This window comes from Ascaphus truei, chromosome 10 (genome assembly GCF_040206685.1).
Source record: "Ascaphus truei isolate aAscTru1 chromosome 10, aAscTru1.hap1, whole genome shotgun sequence".
Lineage (NCBI taxonomy): Eukaryota > Metazoa > Chordata > Amphibia > Anura > Ascaphidae > Ascaphus > Ascaphus truei.
This window is the reverse complement of record NC_134492.1, coordinates 12,005,028-12,029,865: the sequence shown is the minus strand read 5'-3', so window position 1 is coordinate 12,029,865 and position 24,838 is coordinate 12,005,028. Positions and strand designations below refer to the sequence as shown.

General features: G+C 44.6%; 1 protein-coding gene across 6 annotated transcripts in view; it reads left to right on the top strand.

The window, feature by feature from the left end:
• Positions 1–7,054, top strand: part of LRRC7 (leucine rich repeat containing 7) — a 241,668-nt gene extending 234,614 nt beyond the window's left edge. For 3 of the 6 annotated variants that reach the window (XM_075615839.1, XM_075615842.1, XM_075615840.1), the window contains exon 26: positions 5,371–7,053. In XM_075615839.1, coding sequence (XP_075471954.1) covers positions 5,371–5,478 — 108 coding nt within the window. In that variant the 3' untranslated portion in view covers positions 5,479–7,053. Of the gene's footprint in view, positions 1–5,370 lie in introns of all 6 variants that reach the window. The other 3 variants (XM_075615838.1, XM_075615837.1, XM_075615841.1) reach the window with 2 other exon arrangements.
• The last annotated feature ends 17,784 nt before the right edge of the window (positions 7,055–24,838 follow it).

The following is a 24,838-nucleotide window of genomic DNA, read 5'->3' as shown; positions in this document are numbered from 1 at the left end:
CTCACATCACTCCCCCCTGTACCTCACATCACCTCCCCCCTAGCACCTCACATCACCTCCCCCCCTTGTACCTAACATCACCTCCCCCCCTTGTACCTCACATCACTCCCCCCTTGTACCTCACATCACCTCCCCCCTTGTACCTCACATCACTCCCCCCCTGACCTCACATCACTCCCCCCCTGTACCTCACATCACTCCCCCCCTGTACCTCACATCACTCCCCCCCTGTACCTCACATCACTCCTCCCCTGTACCTCACATAACTCCCCCCTGTACCTCACATCACTCCACCCCTGTACCTCACATCACCTTCCCCCTTGTACCTCACATCACTCCCCCCCCTGTACCTCACATCACTCCCCCCTGTACCTCACATCACTACCCCCCTGTACCTCACATCACCCTGTACCTCACTACCCCCCTGTACCTCACATCACCCCCCCTTGTACCTCACATCACCTCCCCCCTTGTATCTCACATCACCTCCCCCCTTGTACCTCACATCACTCCCCCCCTGTACCTCACATCACTCCCCCCCTGTACCTCACATCACCTCCCCCCTTGTACCTCACATCACCTCCCCCCTTGCACCTCACATCACCTCCCCCCCTTGTACTTCACATCACTCCCCCCCTGTACCTCACATCACTCCCCCCTGTACCTCACATCACCTCCCACCTAGCACCTCACATCACCTCCCCCCCTTGTACCTCACATCACCTCCCCCCCTTGTACCTCACATCACTCCCACCTTGTACCTCACATCACCTCCCCCCTTGTACCTCACATCACTCCCCCCCTGACCTCACATCACTCCCCCCCTGAACCTCACATCACTCCCCCCCTGTACCTCACATCACTCCCCCCCTGTACCTCACATCACTCCTCCCCTGTACCTCACATAACTCCCCCCCTGTACCTCACATCACTCCCCCCCTGTACCTCACATCACCTCCCCCCTTGTACCTCACATCACTCCCCCCCTGTACCTCACATCACTCCACCCCTGTACCTCACATCACTCCCCCCTGTACCTCACATCACTCCCCCCCTGTACCTCACATCACCTCCCCCCTTGTACCTCACATCACTCCCCCCCTGTACCTCACATCACTCCCCCCCTGTACCTCACATCACTCCCCCCCATACCTCAAATCACTCCCTCCCTGTACCTCACATCACTCCCCCCCCTGTACCTCACATCACCTCCCCCCTTGCACCTCACATCACCTCCCCCCCTTGTACCTCACATCACTCCCCCCCTTGTACCTCACATCACCTCCCTCCTTGCACCTCACATCACCTCCCCCCCTGTACCTCACATCACTCCCCCCCTTGTACCTCACATCACCTCCCCCCTTGTACCTCACATCACCCCCCCCCCTGTACCTCACATCACTCCCCCCCTTGTAACTCACATCACCTCCCTCCTTGCACCTCACATCACCTCCCCCCCTGTACCTCACATCACTCCCCCCCTTGTACCTCACATCACCTCCCCCCTTGTACCTCACATCACCGCCCCCCCCCCTGTACCTCACATCACTCCCCCCCTTGTAACTCACATCACCTCCCCCCTTGCACCTCAAATCACCTCCCCCCTGTACCTCACATCACCTCCCCCCTTGCACCTCACATCACCTCCCCCCTTGCACCTCACATCACCTCCCCCTCTTGCCCTTCACATCACCTCCCCCCCTTGTACCTCACATCACTCCCCCCCTTGCACCTCACATCACCTCCCCACCCCTGTACCTCACATCACCTCCCCCCTTGCACCTCACATCACCTCCCCCCCTTGCACCTCACATCACCTCCCCCCTGTACCTCACATCACTCCCTCCCTTGTACCTCACATCACATCCCCCTTGCACCTCACATCACCTACCCTCCTTGTACCTCACATCACCTCCCCCCCTTGCACCTCATATCACTCCCCCCCTGTACCTCACATCACTCCCTCCCTTGTACCTCACAACACCTCCCCCCCTTGTACCTCACATCACTCCCCCCCTTGTACCTCACATCACTCCCCCCCTTGTACCTCACAACACCCCCCCTGTACCTCACATCACCTCCCCCCCTGCACCTCACATCACCTCCCCCCCTTGCACCTCACATCACCTCCCCCCTTGCACCTCACATCACCTCCCCCCTTGTACCTCACATCACTCCCCCCCTTGTACCTCACAACACCCCCCCCTGCACCTCACATCACCTCCCCCCCTTGCACCTCACATCACCTCCCCCCCTTGCACCTCACATCACCTCCCCCCCTTGTACCTCACATCACCTCCCCCCTTGTACCTCACATCACCTCCCCCCTTGTACCTCACATCACCTCCCCCCCTTGTACCTCACATCACCTCCCCCCCTGTACCTCACATCATCTCCCCCCCCGTACCTCACATCACCTCCCCCCTTGTACCTCACATCACTTCCCCCCTTGCACCTCACATCACCTCCCCCCTGTACCTCACATCACCTCCCCCCTTGTACCTCACATCACTCCTCCCTTGTACCTCACATCACTTCCCCCCCTTGTACCTCACATCACTCCCCCCCTGTACCTCACATCACTGCCCCCTGTACCTCACATCACTCCCCCCCTGTACCTCACATCACCTCCCCCCTTGTACCTCACATCACCTCCCCCTTGTACCTCACATCACCTCCCCCCCTGTACCTCACATCACCTCCCCCCTTGTACCTCACATCACCTCCCCCCCTGTACCTCACATCACTCCCCCCTGTACCTCACATCAGCTCCCCCCCTGTACCTCACATCACCTCCCCCCTTGTACCTCACATCACCTCCCCCCCCTGTACCTCACATCACCTCCCCTCTTGTACCTCACATCACTCCCCCCCATGTACCTCACATCACCTCCCCCCTTGCACCTCATATCACTCCCCCCCTGTACCTCACATCACCTCCCCCCCTGTACCTCACATCACCTCCCCCCTTGTACCTCACATCACCTCCCCCCCTTGTACCTCATATCACTCCCCCCCTGTACCTCACATCACCTCCCCCCTTGTACCTCACATCACCTCCCCCCCTTGTACCTCACATCACCCCCCTTGTACCTCACATCACCCCCCCTTGTACCTCACATCACCTCCCCCCCCTTGTACCTCACATCACCTCCCCCCCTGTACTTCACATCACCCCCCCTTGTACCTCACATCACCTCCCCCACGTTGTACCTCACATCACCCCCCTTGTACCTCACATCACCCCCCCTTGTACCTCACATCACCCCCCCTTGTACCTCACATCACCTCCCCCCCTGTACCTCACATCACCCCCCCTTGTACCTCACATCACTTCCCCCACGTTGTACCTAACATCACCTCCCCCCTTGTACCTCACATCACCTCCCCCCTTGCACCTCACATCACCTCCCCCCTTGTACCTCACATCACTTCCCCCCCTTTACCTCACATCACCCCCCCCCTGCACCTCACATCACCTCCCCCCCTTGTACCTCAAATCACTTCCCCCCCTGTACCTCACATCACTCCCCCCCTGTACCTCACATCCCCTCCCCCCCTTGTACCTCACATCACCTTCCCCACGTTGTACCTCACATCACCTCCCCCCTTGTACCTCACATCACCTCCCCCCTTGCACCTCACATCACCTCCCCCCCTTGTACCTCACATCACCTCCCCCACGTTGTACCTCACATCACCTCCCCCCTTGTACCTCACATCACCTCCCCCACGTTGTACCTCACATCACCTCCCCCCTTGTACCTCACATCACCCCCCCCCCCTTGTACCTCACATCACTCCCCCCTTGTACCTCACATCACTTCCCCCCTTGTACCTCACATCACTTCCCCCCGTTGTACCTCACATCACCTCCCCCCTTGCGGGCGCCTTCTGTGTAGTAACTTCCAGCCACCACACTTCTGGTGCAGGGGCGATGCCTACATGGGAGGCTGCTGCAACAGCAGCAGAGAGAGGCGCCTGCTGCAGAAGGAGGAACGCTAGGGCCCAGCAACTGGACATGGAGCTGGCGGTGCCGGGACAGCAGGGGACCAGCCAGAGGTTAAGCCCAACAGCCAGGCCCCACGCAGCCTCCGGGCCTGGGACAACTGCCCCGGCTCTCCCGTCCTGTCAGCGGCCCTGCTCATTGGTTCTCAAGGGCTTAACGATAAAATAAAACCACTTACCCCATCCATGTTGTGCTGCTCCAAGGCCTCCAGGAACAATAACACCTAGGAACCAATCCACTGTGATAATCCAACGCCCAGATTTGCGCTTATTCTGTAGGCGCGGAAGCAGGCGGTCGGGATATTTTTGGACAAAAATTCCCCATTGAAGTAAATAGTGAATGTATTTTAGGAACATAACTAGCAGTCACAATGTGAATACATGTGTTACATATACATCTGTTATTGAGTTCAGCAGCCAGTATTCAGGTGAAACCGCCGCTCTGGCTCACATAAGCTTTGAGTATTATAGTCCCAGCTCCAATAGCAGTCACTTCATTGGACCCAACGCTTCCCATGGTCAGTGAGGAAAGGTGCTGCTATGGTTATCATTGTTGGCGTCAGCAAGCAACTAGGTGAGTAGCTGTGAAGTCCTGGACCAGGTTAGGGAGCAGTACTGAATAACTCCTCATTTTATTGCAGATCACCCCTTCCCAGTTTAATAAGAAGAGCCTAGTGGGATAGATACCTGATACATTGGTGCTAAGAGAAGTGCGTTGGTAATGGCAATACAATAAAGTACGATAGTACTGATTCCGCACACAATGTCCCTACTGCAAAGGGCCCTTAGCACAAAACTGGCAGTTTGCTAAATATTAGGCTCACAATCTATCAAAACATGAATCTAAACACACAATAAAATATATCGACAGAACATTTCCATCATTCAAACTTCTTTCAACAACAGCATTTCATTCCTGTCACAGCAACAGGGCTTAAGTTTCCTTCTGATCACTCATTGTATTCGTTTTTAATTAGTATACAGTATATGCCCGTTTCTTCTTACTAGCAGTGCATAGGCGGGAACGAGCTCAAATAAACCATTTGTATGTAGCAACACTCTACTGATTTTAGTACAAAAAGGTTGGATAAACCTTTCAGGATTTTGCTTAAAAGAAATGCTTGTATAATAAAAAAAATGTATTATTTCTGAGTGTTCATTTCTGCAAATTACATAGCAAAGACTATGTCATTTCACTTGTTAGCCTCGAAGCCGTTACATTACTGAATCAAATTAGCGTTCAGTGAAAATTGCTTTGCTGACACTTTGCAAGCTGACGTCTTCTGGACAAGAATTGAAAAAGAAAAGCCTATTCCTTGCATGGTGGAAAATGTAACCTCTTGCTCTCTGTGTGTTTTGCAGGTGAATGGGCACAGTTTTGTACATATGGAACATGAAAAAGCTGTTTCACTGCTGAAGAGTTTTCAAAACACAGTAGACTTAGTTATTCAACGTGAGCTTACTGTCTAAATATTTTTATAAACAGTAAAGATATGTTTAGACAGATCTAATGTTCAGAGTAAATTTATACATAGGAAACAAATTTTGCCAATTGCTGGAACAATGGCAAAGATGAGTGCCAAATGTATAATATATGTTATTATCAAACTTTCAAATGTTCACAATATACATATGAGAATCATGTGGATATGTATTAGTTTTAATTGTCAGCCTGAGGCTGTGCATTGGTGCAGTTTTATAAATAAATATGTTTCATCCCAAAGTGGGTTTCATACAGTTTCAGAGCGTGGAAGCACACGAAAGCTCTCACGAAATATCTAAATCGCCATGAAACACTGCCTCAAAATTGTATATGCCTTTTATATAGAACATAAACATTCATAGAAGGAATTGCAAGTCATATTTTGACTTCTATACAAAATGAAAACAAAACAGAATAATATTTTCTTAACTGAAGAATTGATTGATAAGAAAGTATTTCTTAAAGATGCACATGTACACTGATAAAAATCCCTTTTTATAGAAGAAATAGATATACAGTATGCCTTATGGAACTAACTATAAATGTATAGAATTGATTCCATGGATTTAACGAAAAGCAATCCAATCAGATGGGCCCCTCCCCTACCCGTGGGAGCAGAGATTCATTGTATGTAATGAGTTGCTGGCCTTTGTGCTGGTGACGTAGTTTTATGCATCCGGCAGATATACATTAAACATGGATAAGGGTCAAGGGGAATTGGGGTCATTTTAATGTTTCAGAAAATAAATCCAGTGGGTGAATGGCTGACAGGAAAGCTAATGCTGTATCGTCATTATAACGTTTATGTTCAATCTAAAGCATCACCAGTATCATTTGAACTCCAATGAATGTGAAACCTCCTTTTACAGGTGAATTTCAATTGCCTAATGTTTTTAAGAATATTTGTATAATCTTTATGTTGTGGCAAGACAGAGCATTTTTGATGGCATGTGGTCTGTTTTATTTTTGGCTTAAATTCATCCTTCAAAATATTTATATATGCTTTTAAGCGCTTATGTGGAAGATTTTGAATAAAAGTGCTTCAGATCCATGATTACATTGTTTCAGTCAGACAGTCCTACACTGGTCACTTTCTTCATGTGCGTTTTGTTGACATTTTGAAGGCAAATGGAGTCAACTATGAGAAAGATTTAAGGCTGCGTCCTCTGTGTCGCTGACCGCGCTCATGCTTGAGAGCGGGGAGGTCACCAACTCTCCAAGCAGGACCGCTCGGCTGTCCGGCATATTTTTTTTCTGCGCAAGCGGGGGGAGGGCGTGGCCGAGCAGTGACTGGCGCTGATTGGTTGAGGTCATGTAACCCTTTTGTGCGCCTGAAAGACAATTAATCTGTCTCGGGAAGTGCCTGCGAGCGTGCGCTCGCGCCACGTGAGCATAACCGGTCACCTTTGCATTCATTGTGCTGACCGCACTAAGCGCCGTCAGCGGCCCACAGGACGTAGCCTAAAGCTAAAATCCCTTAGTGCATTTGAGAACAAACTTTAACTTAATCATTTTAAAAAGCCTCATTGTTCAACATGAAGTGGCTCTTAGCTTTAAACGAGAAGACAGACAAGCACAGCCTGCATAAGAAAAGGTATTGGTACAAAATAATATCTCTCGCTTGCATGTGAGTAACCACCGACGGATGTGAGTTGGCGCTGGCACAGAATCTTGTGTATCCAGGAGATCTCGCTGGAGCTCCAAACCGGACGACCGCGTGGCTGCTCCTCCGATATTGGCGTCCTGCACCAAGTCCCGGAAGTGATACCGTCTCGCGAGTCTTTACCCCAGTTGCTTTTGGCACCAGTTTCTAAAAACCGGCATTGGCCACTCTCCCAGCTCCGCTCCTTTCCTCTCTGCTCCGGCGTTCGCCTTTTGATGAGATTGTTGATTCTCTCTGGGTCAGTGTGACAACAGTGATTAGCCTAGACCATAACCCTGCGCGTTTCACACACAGGGGCTTCATCAGGGGACAATCTCCGCGAACGCCGGAGCAGAGAGGAAAGGAGCGGAGCTGGGAGAGTGGCCAATGCCGTTTTTTCGAAACTGGTGCCAAAAGCAAACGAGGCAAAGCCTCGCAAGACGGTATCACTTCCGGGACTTGGTGCAGGACGCCAATATCGGAGGAGCAGCCACGCGGTCGTCCGGTTTGGAGCTCCAGCGAGATCTCCTGGATACACAAGATTCTGTGCCAGCGCCAACTCACATCCGTCGGTGGTTACTCACATGCAAGCGAGAGATATTATTTTGTACCAATACCTTTTCTTATGCAGGCTGTGCTTGTCTGTCTTCTCATTTATATCTAATCAAGGTATCCCCTCTTACCAAGGGGACACTGGACTTTGGACCATTTGCCCTGGCCCACACGGACTGAGACTGCCACGTATAGGATATCATATTATTTTCCATTAATCAATCTAGTTGAGCACGGTTTCTATGTTTAGCTCCTAGCTTTGTTTTTAATGGTGTCCACTTCACATTATATAAGTTATGGTGGGTTAAAAAAAAAGGGACAAAAACGCTCCACCGTACAGTGAATAAAAATACCACACATGAGCAAATTCACATGTCTCAGACAGGTCTGCAGCCCTGCTTTTCCCCATTATCTCTTTGCTGCAGTGAAAGCACTGTATGTATGGGATTCTGGGAAATAACATGCAAATGATCACACACTGCCACCTTTTATGTATGGTGTAGCACAGAGAAATATGTTCTTTCTTCTTTAAGGATTTTTGGTGTAAAGGCAATCTGCTCCCCCATAAACTGTGACCAGCCCACAGGATGAAGTCCGTGGAGTGTCTATATGAAGAGGTAGTGGGGTCACGCTGAAGCATTTCTTTGGTGTGTAACTCGCACCCTATGTACAAAGAGTATTTATACTGTTGTAAAATGTGGCATATTATAACAAATGACAATACAAGGATTCCTGATACATATTGCTGCGCCATAACTGTGTGAAAAACACTCCCTATGCCACATGGTGACAGGGGAACACAACGCAAAAATCTTTACCAAAAGGGACACAAGCCGCACATTTCTTCATCTGTACCAACATGCAAACGTAACTCTGCCCAAATGTCCTCCCACCTGCTCCATAAGTTCCTAATATTGTCACAAACCCTGCAGACATACAAGAAAAAGGTTGCACAGAAGAATAATACAGACTGTATTGCCTGTCACAGGTATATTGCAGCGCGATTTGCATCAAAATAAGCACTTTGAGCAGAGGCCCCATTGTGAGTCACATGAAATGTTTTTGACAGCTATTTTTTATTTGTATCTTCAGCTAATAATTGACTTTAAAATCCCTTTACCTGTTTGCATACTTTTACCCGAGGGTCCCGCCACCCATTACATAAGAAATGCTGTAAAAAGCCGAAAACAAAAAAAGCTTACAATCAACAAAACACGTACTGTATGTGAAAAGTGGAAAGGGACTGTTTTAAAAGGCAAATATTGTTTTTATTTACTCAGTTGAAGCACAATCCACAAATATGACATTATGGGTCATTTAATTAAACCTTTTTTTTCACCACCTCTCAAGTGAGTTCCAAACCTATAATCATTTTCTTAGCAAGTAAGATGTGTCATGTCACTGGGTGGCAGATAATATTTAACTCAAGCAGAGACAATGTCACATGGAAAAAAAAAGAACATTTTACCGCACAGCAGAGAAGCTGATTGGCTCTGGGAAATGAAAAATGTTTTAATTCCAATTCTTCACTCGCAGTCGCAGCAAATATTGACAGTTCCTGTGGAAGATATGAAGATGGCTACACAGGAAACTTGTTGCGCTTTTCATCGTCCTCATTTCCTTCAATCCTTACCCAGCCTCTTCAGCACTTTATTCCTTCATCACCCTTCAGGGTTAGGGGGACTTCAGGTGCACCGGAGAGATTACGGGTACATGTTAGTACAGCAAAAATACTGTGAGGTACCTATATCATGTCCTGATACACTGAAATTCATTACAATTAGGAATTTAGATATTCAGGAGGTGACCGTTAATATGGATTATTACCGGGTGCAGACCTGGGTTCTTAGAAAGCTCAGCCCCCTTTGAGCAGTAGATTAGATTTGCAGGACAGGGATTTGCAGTAAATGTAACAATTTAATCTGCTATTTTTAATAATAGAACATTTGGAACAATCAAAGAACATGACATTTACATGTATTATATTTTATAAATACTATGATCAATATATATATATATATATATATATATATATATATATATATATATATATCATATCCGTGCAGTTCTAAATGCATCCATTATGTAAATCCATGTGCATGCTACCCAAAACAGGATGACAAATGAATACCAATGTGCATTAAGTTGGAAAATGAAGGCTTCCGAAAGCCCCCTCCCCGGGGTCATGAATGTATATTGGCACCAGATGGCTAATTATGAAATGGTTGTGATAGTTTTGTGTTCAACATCTTTACCCTTGCAATATAACCTACCGGGGAATGTGGCTGCATTTAGCACATTTGAAGTGAAACTGGGGTCTTTAGTATATACAGTATATCATTGTTTCTTAGTTTCAGGGATCCCAACCACCCGATGTTTTAGGAATAACCAACACATTAGCAAACAAAAGTAAATGCATTTACTTGACACAATAATTGGTTGTTGGTTATCCATAAAATGTTATCTAATAGTTCAAATTGGTTATGGCAGATCAATAGTTCTCAATGTAAGTGCTTCTCAAAGGGTGGTCCCTGAATCTCCGGAAATGTGTTAGGGCATCTGTCATCTGTCCATGCTGTTTCCCAGACAGGCCCTTTAATTCTGCTAACTGTATAATATTTATTCTTATGTGGATCATCTAAGTGTGTATGGCGGTTTACCGCATGGTTATCAAAGCCCCAAACCCAATACTGGCTTATTTTACCTGTCTTTTTTCTTTTCTTTTACAGCATGGGGACATTGGGGGCCTTTGGAGATGAACCAAGCTATTTTCAGCCCCGTGGACATCCCCCAGTTCCCGGGTCACTTCCCGGTGAAGTTACTGCTTTTAAAAGAGCAATCCATGCTTCTTCTTTTTCACCCCGAATTGAAGCATTGGGGGGTTTCTGGAGATGAACCCTGTTAATTTCAGCTCCGGGGACCCCCTGCTTCCGGAGATACTTACCTCAGTAGTAGGTGCCGGTAGCCGCTCCGGCTGGGGTTTAAAGTTTAAAGCTCCCGCGTCACACGGGCCAATAGGAAGCAGAACCTGATGACGTCACGGCTTCCTATTGGCCCGCAGTGTGCGGGAGCTTTGCAACTCGACAATTTCATGATCCCTGGTAGCAGAGCGGCTACCAGCACCCCTGATGGAGGTAAGTATGTCCGCAGGCAGGGGGTCCCCGGAGCTGAAATTATTGGGGTTAAAAAAATAAGAAGAAGATCTTGGGTTGCTGCTTTAAATCGTCCTTCAGGGGAACCAAAATAGCCGTCAAATCTTGCAGGTCCCGCAGGCCAATAGGAAGCCGCAACGTCACCAGCGGCATCTTCCTATTGGATGGCCACTCAAATTGTCTGTAAAAACCAACGCCCCCCCGGAGCTGAAAATAGAGCGGTTCCCATCCTGTAAAAAAGAAATAAACGGGCGAGGTTTTTTGTTTTTTTTTAAATGACAGGATTAATGTTCTAACAATGAAGTGGTCCACAGGAAGGACACGTTTGAGACCCGCTTGCAAAATGTATCCATAGATATCTTGGCAGTGACAAGTGGGGGGGTGAGAATTACTATAAGATGTGTCTTTTCTCTTGTCAGGTCACATACGCGGTTACATGGGGGCACACGGTGCGTTTAAAAGAAACAATAACAATCATCAATATGATTTCCTTTCCCATTTTAATTGGCTTCCGACTGTAGAATAAACATTGCTTTATACGCAGAGTTTTTACTGAACACTTATAAGCAGTAGAGCAGGAGTGGCCAACAATAGACTTCAAGGTACACCAACAGGTCAGGCTTTCAGGCTATCCCTGGTTCAGTACAGGTGGCTCAATCAGTGGCTCGGTCGAAGACTGAGCCACTGATTGTGCCATCTGTGCTGAAGCTGAAGCAGGTATTGCCTGAAAACCTGACCTGGTGGTAGCCCTTGAGGACAGGAGTCAGCCACTCCTGCGCAGAGCATGTAAAAGGTGACTGTTTATTCCAATGACTTTCTCACTTCCCATAGAATTTTGATGTCCGAATACATCCAGTACAGCTGCTTTGGGCGTATATAGGATTACCCCCTGAAAGTTTCATTCGTATGGTTTTGATAGGGTTTACATAGTAAGAAGCATCAATCTTACGGAAGCGAAGAGGCAAATGAAAGCTGCTTGGGATTTGCACGCACTGAATGATGTGCAGATAGTAACCAAGCGATCCACAAGCTGGGGCAACAGGTGGGCAGAATTTAGGTGGCAGGGGCAAGGGGCAAAGAACAGAACACACACACACACACAAAATATATATACATACATACATTACCACAAAGCAGCAAAGAGGCGACAGTACTCAGGTGATGAAAAATAAACTATGTATTAAACATAGCACATAATTGTTTGCATATTTATGTGCTATGTTTAATACATAGTTTATTTTTCATCACCTGAGTGCTGTCGCCTCTTTACTGCTTTTGTGGTAATGTATGCATCTATTATTCTTATGGGACATGCACCAGCTTATTATCTAGCTATACAGGAGTGCCAGTGATTTCCTATCATATATATATATATATATAGTATTGTATGTCTTTATTTATATAGCGCCATTAATGTACATAGCGCTTCACAGTAGTAATACATGTGGTAATCGAATAAATAACAGATAATATAAATAACAGATCATGGGAATAAGTGCTTTAGACAAACATAACATTAAGGAAGAGGAGTCCCTGCCCCGAGGAGCTTACAATCTAATTGGTAGGTAGGGAGATCGTACAGAGACAGTAGGAGGGAGTTCTGGTAAGTGCGTCTGCAGGGGGCCAGGCTTTATGTATCATGTGTTCAGAATAAATTAGTTCTTCAGTATTCGGTGATACCTTTTTTATTGGATTAACAATTTATGTCATAGGACAAGCTTTCGAGAGTTATCCTCTCTTCTTCAGGTCAAGCAATACTGATATACAAAGGAATCTATGGCTAAAACAGTGTGAAGAGAGGGGAAAAAAACCCAGATATTTACTGTAGATAAGGTAGGGTGTTAAGTGTTTGAAGCCAGGGGACAGTGTCAAAGGAAGGTGGGGAGGGGGAGGGATATTGGGGGGGAGGGATACTGGGGGGGAGAGAAAGTGTGGATAAGAATAGAGGCAAGCAGGATAATTACAAGTAATTTTCATAGGGTGTGAGAAAACCCATGTCCGCATTAAGTCCTTTGGTTTTGGTGTCAAAGAGTCTTATCATTCTGAGTTCAAATGTTTGACCTGAAGAAGAGAGGATAACTCTCGAAAGCTTGTCCTATGACATAAATTGTTAGTACAATAAAAAAGGTATCACCGAATACTGAAGAACTCATTTATTCTGCACTATCGCAACTGGACTAACACGGCTATTTTCTGCTTTATATATATATATATCTATATTTATATATTGCACGTATAGTATAAAGATAGCAATACAGACCGGCGCCTCAAAGTCCAAAACTGAAATGAGTCCAAAGATGTGCTGAAGTGTCCAAAAACGCTGATCCGGTAGAAGGACTGCAAACTCCACAACAGCACACGTGGTATCATACAAGGGAGATAAAGAGAAAGATCATAGCGTGACACTGCAAACTGTAAAACATATAACTCATACAAACAGGACATACATGACAAACAACACTAACAGAAAGGCTGACAATATAACAGAGATTTATTTTGACAATACTAAAAACAAGAGAAGCTTTGGAGCGGGTCTAGGATCCAGTGTGGTAAAACTGGAATCCTACTTACAGCAATCCAGAAGGGTTCAAGCGGTGTGTATACTGTGCAGTTCTTTAATCAGCTTATCCTCGGCGCGTGGTGCTGCTGTGATGGCCGCCGGCGCTTCCTCCGGTTACTCTCGGGCTCAGCGTCCCTGCAAGCCAAACCTCGCGAGATTTCTCGTCCGTGTTTTTAGAGATCATTTGGAAGAGAGCATCAAAGGAGCAGGTCACAGCACCCAGTCACAGCTCGAGCAAACGGTGTAGAAGTGCGCTACAGGAGAAAGCGGCGGCGAGTAGCTCCACCTAGCGAGTGACGTCACGGACGAGAAATCTCGCGAGGTTTGGCCTGCAGGGACGCTGAGCCCGAGAGTAACCGGAGGAAGCGCCGGCGGCCATCACAGCAGCACCACGCGCCGAGGATAAGCTGATTAAAGAACTGCACAGTATACACACCGCTTGAACCCTTCTGGATTGCTGTAAGTAGGATTCCAGTTTTACCACACTGGATCCTAGACCCGCTCCAAAGCTTCTCTTGTTTTTAGTATTGTCAAAATAAATCTCTGTTATATTGTCAGCCTTTCTGTTAGTGTTGTTTGTCATGTATGTCCTGTTTGTATGAGTTATATGTTTTACAGTTTGCAGTGTCACGCTATGATCTTTCTCTTTATCTCCCTTGTATGATACCACGTGTGCTGTTGTGGAGTTTGCAGTCCTTCTACCGGATCAGCGTTTTTGGACACTGCAGCACATCTTTGGACTCATTTCAGTTTTGGACTTTGAGGCGCCGGTCTGTATTGCTATCTCTGTGTTTTTCTAACTGTGTTTGGGTTAGGTTTTCCTGGCAGCCGTCCTATAATTTTCCACATTGTGTTTGCATTGTATATATTCACATATTGTTTAGCGCTAATCACACCACCCTTTTTTCTAGTCACGTATAGTATAAAGCAGAACATGGATTGGACTGACCCAGTGCATTCTCTGCCATAAGAAGCACAAGGCTGTAGATACCTCTGCAATAAAATATCCTTAGCTCAAAACTGTCAAAGTAGGATATTGCATTGAAACAAACCAGACATTGACGTTTCCTTCATTGCTACTTATTCCGTTTCCTGGCATATTCTAGTTGAGCTGCAGTGGGTCCCATAGTAACAATTTCAGCATTACGCTGCGGCCCCGCTGGCGCTGACTGCGCTCATGCTTGAAAGCGGTGACGTCACCAGCTCTCCAAGCATGAGCGCCGGGTGTCCTGGCTATTGTGCAAGCACACGCAGGGGGGCATTGGGGCTCTTTGAGCGCGCTTCAAACTCTCTTTTTTTTTGTCTCCCCGAGCGCCAAGCTTGGGAGAGCGTGCGTGCGCACACCGCGTGAGCGAGGACGGGACAATTTAAATTGCAGGAACTAAACTCTGCAAGCACCGCTCGCTCAGCGCTAGCGTGGCCGCAACCTAACAGAAAATGACTTTGCAATTGCATTTTTTTTTTTACACTGCGAAGTCTTTATTATTCAAATAAACCAGTATTAAGACCAACGTCTCGACATCTCTAGCTCTGTTCCTGCAACAGGTCCGGGTATATTTTAAGTTGGTGACAATAGTATCAAAAATGCCACTATGATGCAAAGTATTGTACCTAACTTACACATCTGCGCTTAGCACTGCTCTGCAAGTCTTAAAAGTGACACCTTACTTTACCACTGATGCAGCACTTTGAAAGTCCCGATTACCATATTTTACTTAGTTTCAGAGATCTCTTATTTCCCTTTTCAATGCCCTTATTATTATTTTTTAATCTAGAAGCATTGGAAATATGACGTGTCCAGGAAGTTAAAACGGAGCTCTCCCCAAAGCCCAGTGCATTCTGTTACCGTAGTAACCTCATAAAATAGAGATTTTTCATTATTTTGTAACATTTACAAAAAAACAACGTTTTTATTTTTAGGGATGAGAAACTCATGTAGGCTCCTCGGACGGATTACCTATTTAAATGCGAGGTATATAAACATACAAACAACCTGGCACACGTTGCATCCCTTTAGCACGTACACTGTAACAATCAGATTTCGGAATTTAAAGGAGCCGTTCTCCTTCTGTTTTTTTTTAAGTGAAAATTCTTTGCTGGCACCCATCTAAATTCTCATAGGGCTAAAACTCCTTAATGGAGACGAAAATGCGTCACGATCTGGCGCGTGCACAATCGCGTGTGCACAACCCGCTGGCTCAAAATTTTCACAGCACTCAAAGTCCTAGATGGAGCCGAAAAAGCGATCAGGCGCGTGCTCGAGCGCCCCCCGATTTATCAAAATTCACGCAGCACTCAAAGTCGTTCATGCAGACGAAAGTGCAATCAGGCAAGCAAACAGTACTATTATCAGCATACCTGCTACAGTACCAGTACTTTTATAAGCAAACCTGCCACAGTACCAGTACTTTTATAAGCAAACCTGCCACAGTACCAGTACTTTTATAAGCAAACCTGCCACAGTACCAGTACTTTTATAGGCAAACCTGCCCCAGTACCAGTACTTTTATAAGCAAACCTGCCCCAGTACCAGTACTTTTATAAGCAAACCTGCCCCAGTACCAGTACTTTTATAAGCAAACCTGCCCCAGTACCAGTACTTTTATAAGCAAACCTGCCCCAGTACCAGTACTTTTATAAGCAAACCTGCCACAGTACCAGATCAGGTTCGACCATTGATGCAGTCTTCCACGGCATTTAGATACTGTACTGTACAATCCAAAATATATGTATCTATTTAGTTATCATAAGTCAATTGTATCATGTATTCCATAAACACAAAAATAGATAACATAACCTGGCGCATAAATGTGTGAAAAAAAAATATAGTCCCAAATGGTGCCGAGTATTGAAGTGATAGTTCTATAGTTACAACCTGGAGTGGCCGGTAAGCAACGAACTCAGTTCACAGTTCATGGGGCAAACAGATGGTTCTTCTCATATGTTGGACTTGATCCTGCATGTTTAAAATATCAAGCAGAGAGCAAACATTGCGCAGTATATTTAGACAAACAATGATTATTCCAAATGTTAAGGTTTTATCTAAAATGCCTACTTACTAGAAGTGGCTAGATCACGTGCAGGGGAGAGAATCTGTTCTTTAAACCCTCTTGGCCCCGGAAGCCTCTTGGTGTAGCACGAACCTCTCGTGGTGTCCCTGGCCTCCGTGGGTGTTGAAGGGATGTTTCTGCAGCCCCTGTCTTTAAGAATCCTGTACCTCTTTCTCCATTTGGGGAACAAGAAGAAGGACAGAGGATTGCGCAGCACAATAAAACTTTTAATGGCACCTGCCCAAAAACACAATTAAAATACTCACAAAAGGAGGTGAGTTTAAAAACAATACAGAAGTGCTCGGCCCAGCACACACACTCAGCCGCCTCAGTCACTGAGAGTCCGTTCCGGTACCGCGTGTACCTCGCGTGTATCCGGCGCTCTTGGGTGACGTCACTGTCTTCAGTAAGACTGGCGGCCGGGATGACTGGGACACTGCTTCTTAGGCTCCTCCCTACGCGTTTCGTGACGGGGAACGTCACTTCGTCAGGGGATTGTGGAGCCTCATCAATCCCGTGTCTCTTTTATAGCCGTCAAATTAACCCCTTACATGAAAGGGACCTCATGTGGCTAATGGATGGCAATAAATGTTCCTATTATCCTGTGGGCCATTTCGCGCCAAAAATCAGACTCTGATCTGTCATCCCGGCCGCCAGTCTTACTGAAGACAGTGACGTCACCCAAGAGCGCCGGATACACGCGAGGTACACGCGGTACCGGAACGGACTCTCAGTGACTGAGGCGGCTGAGTGTGTGTGCTGGGCCGAGCACTTCTGTATTGTTTTTAAACTCACCTCCTTTTGTGAGTATTTTAATTGTGTTTTTGGGCAGGTGCCATTAAAAGTTTTATTGTGCTGCGCAATCCCCTGTCCTTCTTCTTGTTCCCCAAATGGAGAAAGAGGTACAGGATTCTTAAAGACAGGGGCTGCAGAAACATCCCTTCAACACCCACGGAGGCCAGGGACACCACGAGAGGTTCGTGCTACACCAAGAGGCTTCCGGGGCCAAGAGGGTTTAAAGAACAGATTCTCTCCCCTGCACGTGATCTAGCCACTTCTAGTAAGTAGGCATTTTAGATAAAACCTTAACATTTGGAATAATCATTGTTTGTCTAAATATACTGCGCAATGTTTGCTCTCTGCTTGATATTTTAAACATGCAGGATCAAGTCCAACATATGAGAAGAACCATCTGTTTGCCCCATGAACTGTGAACTGAGTTCGTTGCTTACCGGCCACTCCAGGTTGTAACTATAGAACTATCACTTCAATACTCGGCACCATTTGGGACTATATATATTTTTCACACATTTATGCGCCAGGTTATGTTATCTATTTTTGTGTTTATATAATATGTTTGAGATTTATGAGATGTCTCAGTAGATTACCAGGCAGCTTAGTCATTCAAGTGCACAGCACTGTAGTATTAGTATTAGGTTTAGCGCTTGTCACAGTATATTTGTAATTAGTATCATGTATTCCAACTGATACATTTCTGCAAAAAAATAAATAAAATCAATTATACTCTCAAAAGTCTTTCACTCAATCAACATTATCCAAATCAAAATACAATGTCAGTGACAAAACACAGAGCAGCTTCACGTGGAACGCGCGTGCTCGGCACACACCCCGTCTTTTTTGCCTTTCGTGTTGTTTACGTGTATAGGAAGCAGTGGCTCTCGGGCTGTACCACGTTCAGTTCATCTCCGGGACCCTCTGGTTTCCGTGATCTCAGGGGACGTTCCCTCAAGCACTGTCCCCTCCATGAGAAACAAGATGGAGGTTTAACTTAATGTGTAATGGCTTCCTATTGTCCGCAGGAAGCAAGGGATTTAACCACTATGATAGGGGTGGCCAACTCCAATCCTCAAGGGCCTCCATCAGGTCAGGTTTTCAGGATATCCCTGCTTCAGCACAGATGGCTCAATCATTGGCTCAGTCGAAGACACCTTTTCTTGTAAGTATCTCGGAAAGCAGGAGGTCCCTGGAGCTGAAATGAACACGGTTCAGCCCCAAAGACCCCTCCCCCATGGCTTTCTATACTTGTTAAAAGGTGAGGGGGGGGGGGCTCAGGGGGGAATTACTGCTTTAAATGTTCCATAAAAAAAAACCACAACATGCATGTGGATATAACACTTTATAAATAGGGGTTTCAGGGTTTAGTTTGGGGGGGGCGGTGTTTTTGTTTTATTAAAAATACAATCAGTGTTTTTCAGTGTAAACAATGAAAACACAACTGGCAGACATTTAAATTTGGTGTTTATCTGAACCCTTATTTTCAGTCTCCATACTCCCTGTGCGCTGTCATTGTCTCCTACCTGCGAATGGGCGGATACAGAAGGTGGGATTCGTAGGAAAGGGTGCTTCATTTGCAGGGTTTTATTTTTTTACTGGTGTTTTTCTGGTTAAAAATGTAAAACCTGGAATCCCTATTTACAAAGTCTGCTACAGTTAAAGAAAATGCCTAAACCCAGTAAGAATAGACAAGACCAGATTAAGCCTAAACTATAGTAACCCTTTTGCTGCCAGAAGGTCCCGCTATGCAGGAGTACGTTGCTTGCCCTTACGGAAGCGAAGAGGCAAATGAAAGCTGCTTAGAATTTGCACACACGGCATGATGTGCAGATAGTAGCCAAGCGATCCACAGGGTGGGGCAACAGGTGGGCAGAATTTAGGTGGCAGTAAAGAGCAGAATACACACACACACACACACACACACACACACACACACACACACACACACACACACACACACACACACACTGAAACCCCAACACCTACCACATCATATATAAATAAATATATATATATATATATATATATATATATATATAAATAAAGGAGTGCTACTGAGCGTGGCAAATGTATACAACAAAAGACAGGGGAGCCCAATGCTACATTCAATTTGACAATATATATATATGGCAATAAGTATAAAGTTAAATACTTCAATAATAATATTTTCTTGGTTATTTAGTTAAACCCTTTGGCCAAAGCGTCATAAGCCTGCACACCACGTCAAGGCATAACCAAATATGCAGGTCCTAACTACACTGTGAGTCTTCCCTTTACCTCTGTTTGAGGGGGAACAACCATAGTAGGTCCTGTCCATACAGCAAAATAAAGTTAGTTTTTTGATTTTGCTGTATGGACAGGACCTACTATGGTTGTTCCCCCTTAAACAGAGGTAAAGGGAAGACTCACAGTGTAGTTAGGACCTGCATATTTGGTTATGCCTTGACGTGGTATGCAGGCTTATGACGCTTTGGCCAAAGGGTTTAACTAAATAACCAAGAAAATATTATTATTGAAGTATTTAACTTTATACTTATTACCATATATGTTTTGTCAAATTGGGTGTAGCATTGGGCTCCCCTGTCTTTTGTTTTTATATATATATATAAATCAGTTTATTTGAGAGACTAGCGTGCCAAAAGTATGAAAGAAAAGAAAGTTTATATATCCAACAGTCATGTAATCAAAATAAGCATCTAAAATGTGCAATAAATCTAGTACACGTAATAATAAGATGAGACAGAAAGGAGTGGTTGGGTGTCAAGTTGGCTGGATTAAATGGAGAGTTTGGAGAACACCTCAGCAACATGTTATTCTCACATCTAAATGGCCAAATACCCGTGCTGTGTTGGTCTGGGACTTCAGTATCCCCACTGGTACACATGCCACTGTCAGACACATGTAGGTGCTGCTGTATGAATGCAAAGAAAGTGCGAGAAGAAGTTTGTTTTGACTCAATGCCCCATTTTATTTCTGTCATGTAAGAACGTTGTTAACCAAAAAAAAGTTTACACCACTTCCCACTCGGGGGATATATATATTTTTTAACGAGATTACAATATAGAAAAGGTATGGACAGAGAAGCCGAGTTTAAATCATCTCATTGCAATGTGTGTGTGTCTTGTAACTGTTCCCTAACGCCTATCGACAATCCCTACATCACAACCTGGAGCACAGACTGATACATTGCCGCAAAAAGATGCGAGATGAAAATGATGCAACTTGCATCAGTTATACTCCACATTTACTTTTATACATGAAAAATATATTAATATATAAAAACACAAAGAACGGTTTAACTTGGATAGAGGTTGCTGCATTATTTATTTTTTTAAAGAAAATAATGGTTTTCTGCTTCAATTACATGAAAACTTGTCATTTTGTGTTTAAAAAAAAAACTGTATTCTAAAAATAAGATGAGAAGTAGCACACAGCCAGGTAACAAAGGAGAGGTGTCCAAATAATGCAAAAATAGGATTTATTGTGTAGATAATAGCGTAGAGGAAGGACCTCCTACGCGTTTCGTACCATAGTACTTTATCAATGAGTTGTGTCCTGCCGTCCTTTTGAATCCCAGCTAGGCACTCCAGTTTGCGCCCAAACACGTAATGATGTCATGATGTCCGAACTGATGCGCATGCGCACCGCCCAGAAACACCCATATGTCTCCGGGAGGAAAAGGAAAAACGGAGCCCCAGAGGGATCAAAAAATCTAAAATGAAGGACTCTGTTGAACCGCCACGTGGGAAACTTCAGACCCCCCCAAAAAAAAAATCAAAATCAGAAAATATATATAAAAAATGTTCAGTATATTTTTTCAGATATATTTTCTGATGTAATTTTTTTAAATTTATTCATTGTTTGTTTTTAACATTTCCATCTTGGTTATTGTGGAGTTTTGTCTGTGTTTCAGCAGTCCTATTTGTGTATAGTTAAGTTATTTGTCTAGCTTTTCTGTAAGTATCTGTTGTATGGGCTCAGTGATCCTCCCTGTGTTTTTCTCCAGATTTGAGATAGTTGATTTTGCTTTTGTGCGCTTGTGCTATGACCCATAGAGCAGGCTTTGTCTTCTTTCTTGGTTCTGAAGTTTCCCACGTGGCGGTTAAACAGAGTCCTTCATTTTAGATTTTTTGATCCCTCTCCATTTTTCCTTTTCCTCCCGGAGACGCATTACGTCATAAGGGCGTTTCTGGGCAGTGCGCATATGTATCGGTTCGGACGTCATGACGTGTTTGGGCGCGAAACGGAGTGCCTAGCTGGGATTCAAAAAGACACAAGTGTATTTTACTCCTTGATAAAGTACTAAGGTACGAAACGCGTAGGAAGTCCTTCCTCTATGCTATTGTCTTCACAATAAATCCTATTTTTGCATTATTTGGACACCTCTCCTTTGTTTCCTGGCTGTGCTCTACTTCTCATCTTATCTCTGGACTTCAATTCAGCAGCTGCACGTCTTTTCCAGCATCAGGAAGTGGGTGATATTCTTTTATCAGAGACTGTGAGTACACATTGCTTTCTATTGAAATGGACACTCCTAATGAAAGAGGGTTTGTGATCATTTCACTCATCCCGTTTCCAGGGATTATCTGTCATTCCAAGTATTTCATGGACATATACTCCCTACATTTCTCTAGATGGTTATGGTCTCACCCACTGTTCTATTACACCTGGATTTATTGATCAGCATTGGCCTTGTATTAGAGCGCCCTTACTACTTTCTATAGTCTACAAATAAAATGTACTTTTAAGTTTACTTACACGATGGATGTAATTAAAGTTGAATGAGTAAATATTTACTACTTTATTAAAATTACATTTGTGAATGTATTACATGTTCTTGAAGTATAAAGATTTACTGAACTTGAAAGCCGCTTCATTTACTGTGCAGAGTACTTTAAAACTATATTTTACATTTATTTAAATCAATTATCTTGTTATTTTGCACATGGCAAGGTCTATACTTCCAGTTTAATTTGATGTATTCAATTGGTAAGATATATACTGTGTTTAGGATGAATTTTGCAGATGCTTTCTGTATATATGAAAAATACAGGGACTAATTCAATGCTGTGCAGTGTATAACATAAGCCATTTTACGGCTTTGATGTACCTAACTTTTTCAGTATTCGAGTGTTTTAAATAACGTATACATAAAAAAATCTATTGTACAAATAAAATGTCACCTTATTGTAAAAATTGCTTGTTTTTTTGTATTTTATCAACAATCGTGTATACACACGCTTTAGACAGGGAAAAACTGATAACTGTTTTCATTTCTAACAATGTAGTTTGCAAATGAAAAAAAAAAAAAAAACACATTGTGACATGTTTAAAGTTTGCTCAAGGAAGCAAGTGATACTGTGCTAGTACAGGGGGCTCAACTCAAGTCCTCATGTCCCCCAACAGGTTTTCAGGATATCCCAGCTTCAGCACAAGTGGCTCAATCAGAGGCTCAGTGAAAGACTGAGATACCTGTGCTGAAGCAGGGATATCCTGAAAAACCTGGCCCTGTGGGGGGCAGCTTGGGGACTGGAGTTGAGCTCCCCTGTACTAGAGAATGCAATACCAAGTGGTAGGATACAGGCATAATGGGTCCAAATCTTAACTGTTGGTGTCTGGGACGCTGCAGCTAACAGAAGCTGCTATACAACATATACATTTATAGACCAATGTACTGTAATCACTGTTACACTTCCTTCCTAGTTCCTCTTGACTTCACTATAGAACATATAACAAATACAAACCTCAAAGTCCAATAAATGCAAATGTAAGGTAATACGAAACCTGATTACAGAATCCAATCTGGAACATCCGGATAAACTTGAATAATCCACGAAGAAGTTTCTTCAGGACGTGGGATTAAATACAAGGGACAATCATAGTGTGTACTGCTGCATAAATGACATAACAAACAACTAGGACAGGACAAGACTAACAAACAATGAACAATCAAAACACTGCTGAAATAATCAGTTAAGCTAATTTATTAAAATATAAAAGGGACGTCTGTCTAAAAATACATGAGTTGCGTCGCTCTGCTGGTCCGGTTTCCAAAAAACAGAATCCTACTCACAACAAATAGGAGTAAAAAAGGCACATCCAGTGGCAGATGACTCCCAATGGCTCCTCCGCTGCAGGGGAACGTCTGTGTAGGCGATCCGATGCCGCCTGTGTGCTCCATGTACCGAGCTTAAGTGCAGGAGCAGACGGGTGGGGGGGGGGGGAGAATTTCACTGAGAGCTGATGGGCCGTTTTCACAGTGCCTGAAAGGCTGCACATGCGTCTCACGATCAGCTGTAACCCCTGACCTAACGCGTTTCGTGATTGCATGAGTGTTCATTGTGTGTGTTAGTGTGTTAGTCTTGTCCTGTCCTAGTTGTGTGTTGTTATGTTGTTTATGCAGCAGTACGCACTATGATTGTCCTTTGTCCTGGGGAAACCTCTTTGTGGATTACTCAAGTGTATCTGGATGTTCCAGATTAGATTTCTGTAATAAGGTTTCATATTACCTTCTATTTGCATTTATTGGACTTTGAGGCCCCGGTTTGTATGTTATATGTACGTTTCCCTGATATTGTTCGGTCACTTTATCAGGCAGCCTTGCTTATATGTATAAATTCTCTGTACACTTTTTGATTATATTTAGTCGCTAGCGGTCACCACACATTTTGTTTAAGCAGTAGCGCTTCCAGCACTTTTCTTTTTGTCGTATTCACTATAGAACAGCAACGTGGCAATAAAACTGCAGCTTTTGAAATATGACTAATCTAGCTAGATCATAAGTTACAATTGACTGAATAGGACATAGAAATCTGCAAACCGGCAAACCGGCATGGAGATATAGGCATCCGGCCAAAATATATTATTTTACTTACACCAGCGATTCCCAAACACTGATCCCCACTTTCTCTTTTCATCACGTGTAATGCACAGGGCAGTAGTTTGGTATTAAGTCTAGATCGCCATCAGTTTAAAAAGTTTCACTGATTAAGAGAAGGAATAGCCCAATGGAAGCTAAACATCAAATAGAACCACGTTTCTGTATACATCAAAATGGCTCCTCTTACCATGATGCAGACAATTTGTGATTTTGGAAGACACTTTACAATGTGAAATTAACAGAATTCTGATTGGGGTTTCCAAAAGATGCATACGTTTTTGGGTGCTCAGGAACCAGGATGCAACGGGCATAAGGAGAGATGTGCAGCCTGTGCCACAAAAAGGGGCCAGTTATCAGATGTGCTCTTTAATGTGATGTGTTAGGGTGAGCACTATACGTGAAAACCCATCAAACTGGACAGGAGAGAGAAGGCACCTCCAATATGCAGGAGGCGGTGGTAAAAAGGGAAAAAGGTTTACTGCCCACACATGCTGGCCGAGTGAGGTCACATATACAAAAAGGTTATCAAATGGGACACAATCAGTTGGGGACACATTTTACCAACACAAATATATATTTTTTAATTTCTTTGGTAATATGGGAGCCGGCGTCACTGCACCTCTAACGCACAGGGAGGCTCAAAGTTCCTGTACAATATTATTCTAGAAAAATGGTTGTCACAACTAAAGCAGAAGTGCGTCAGGCAGCATACAGAA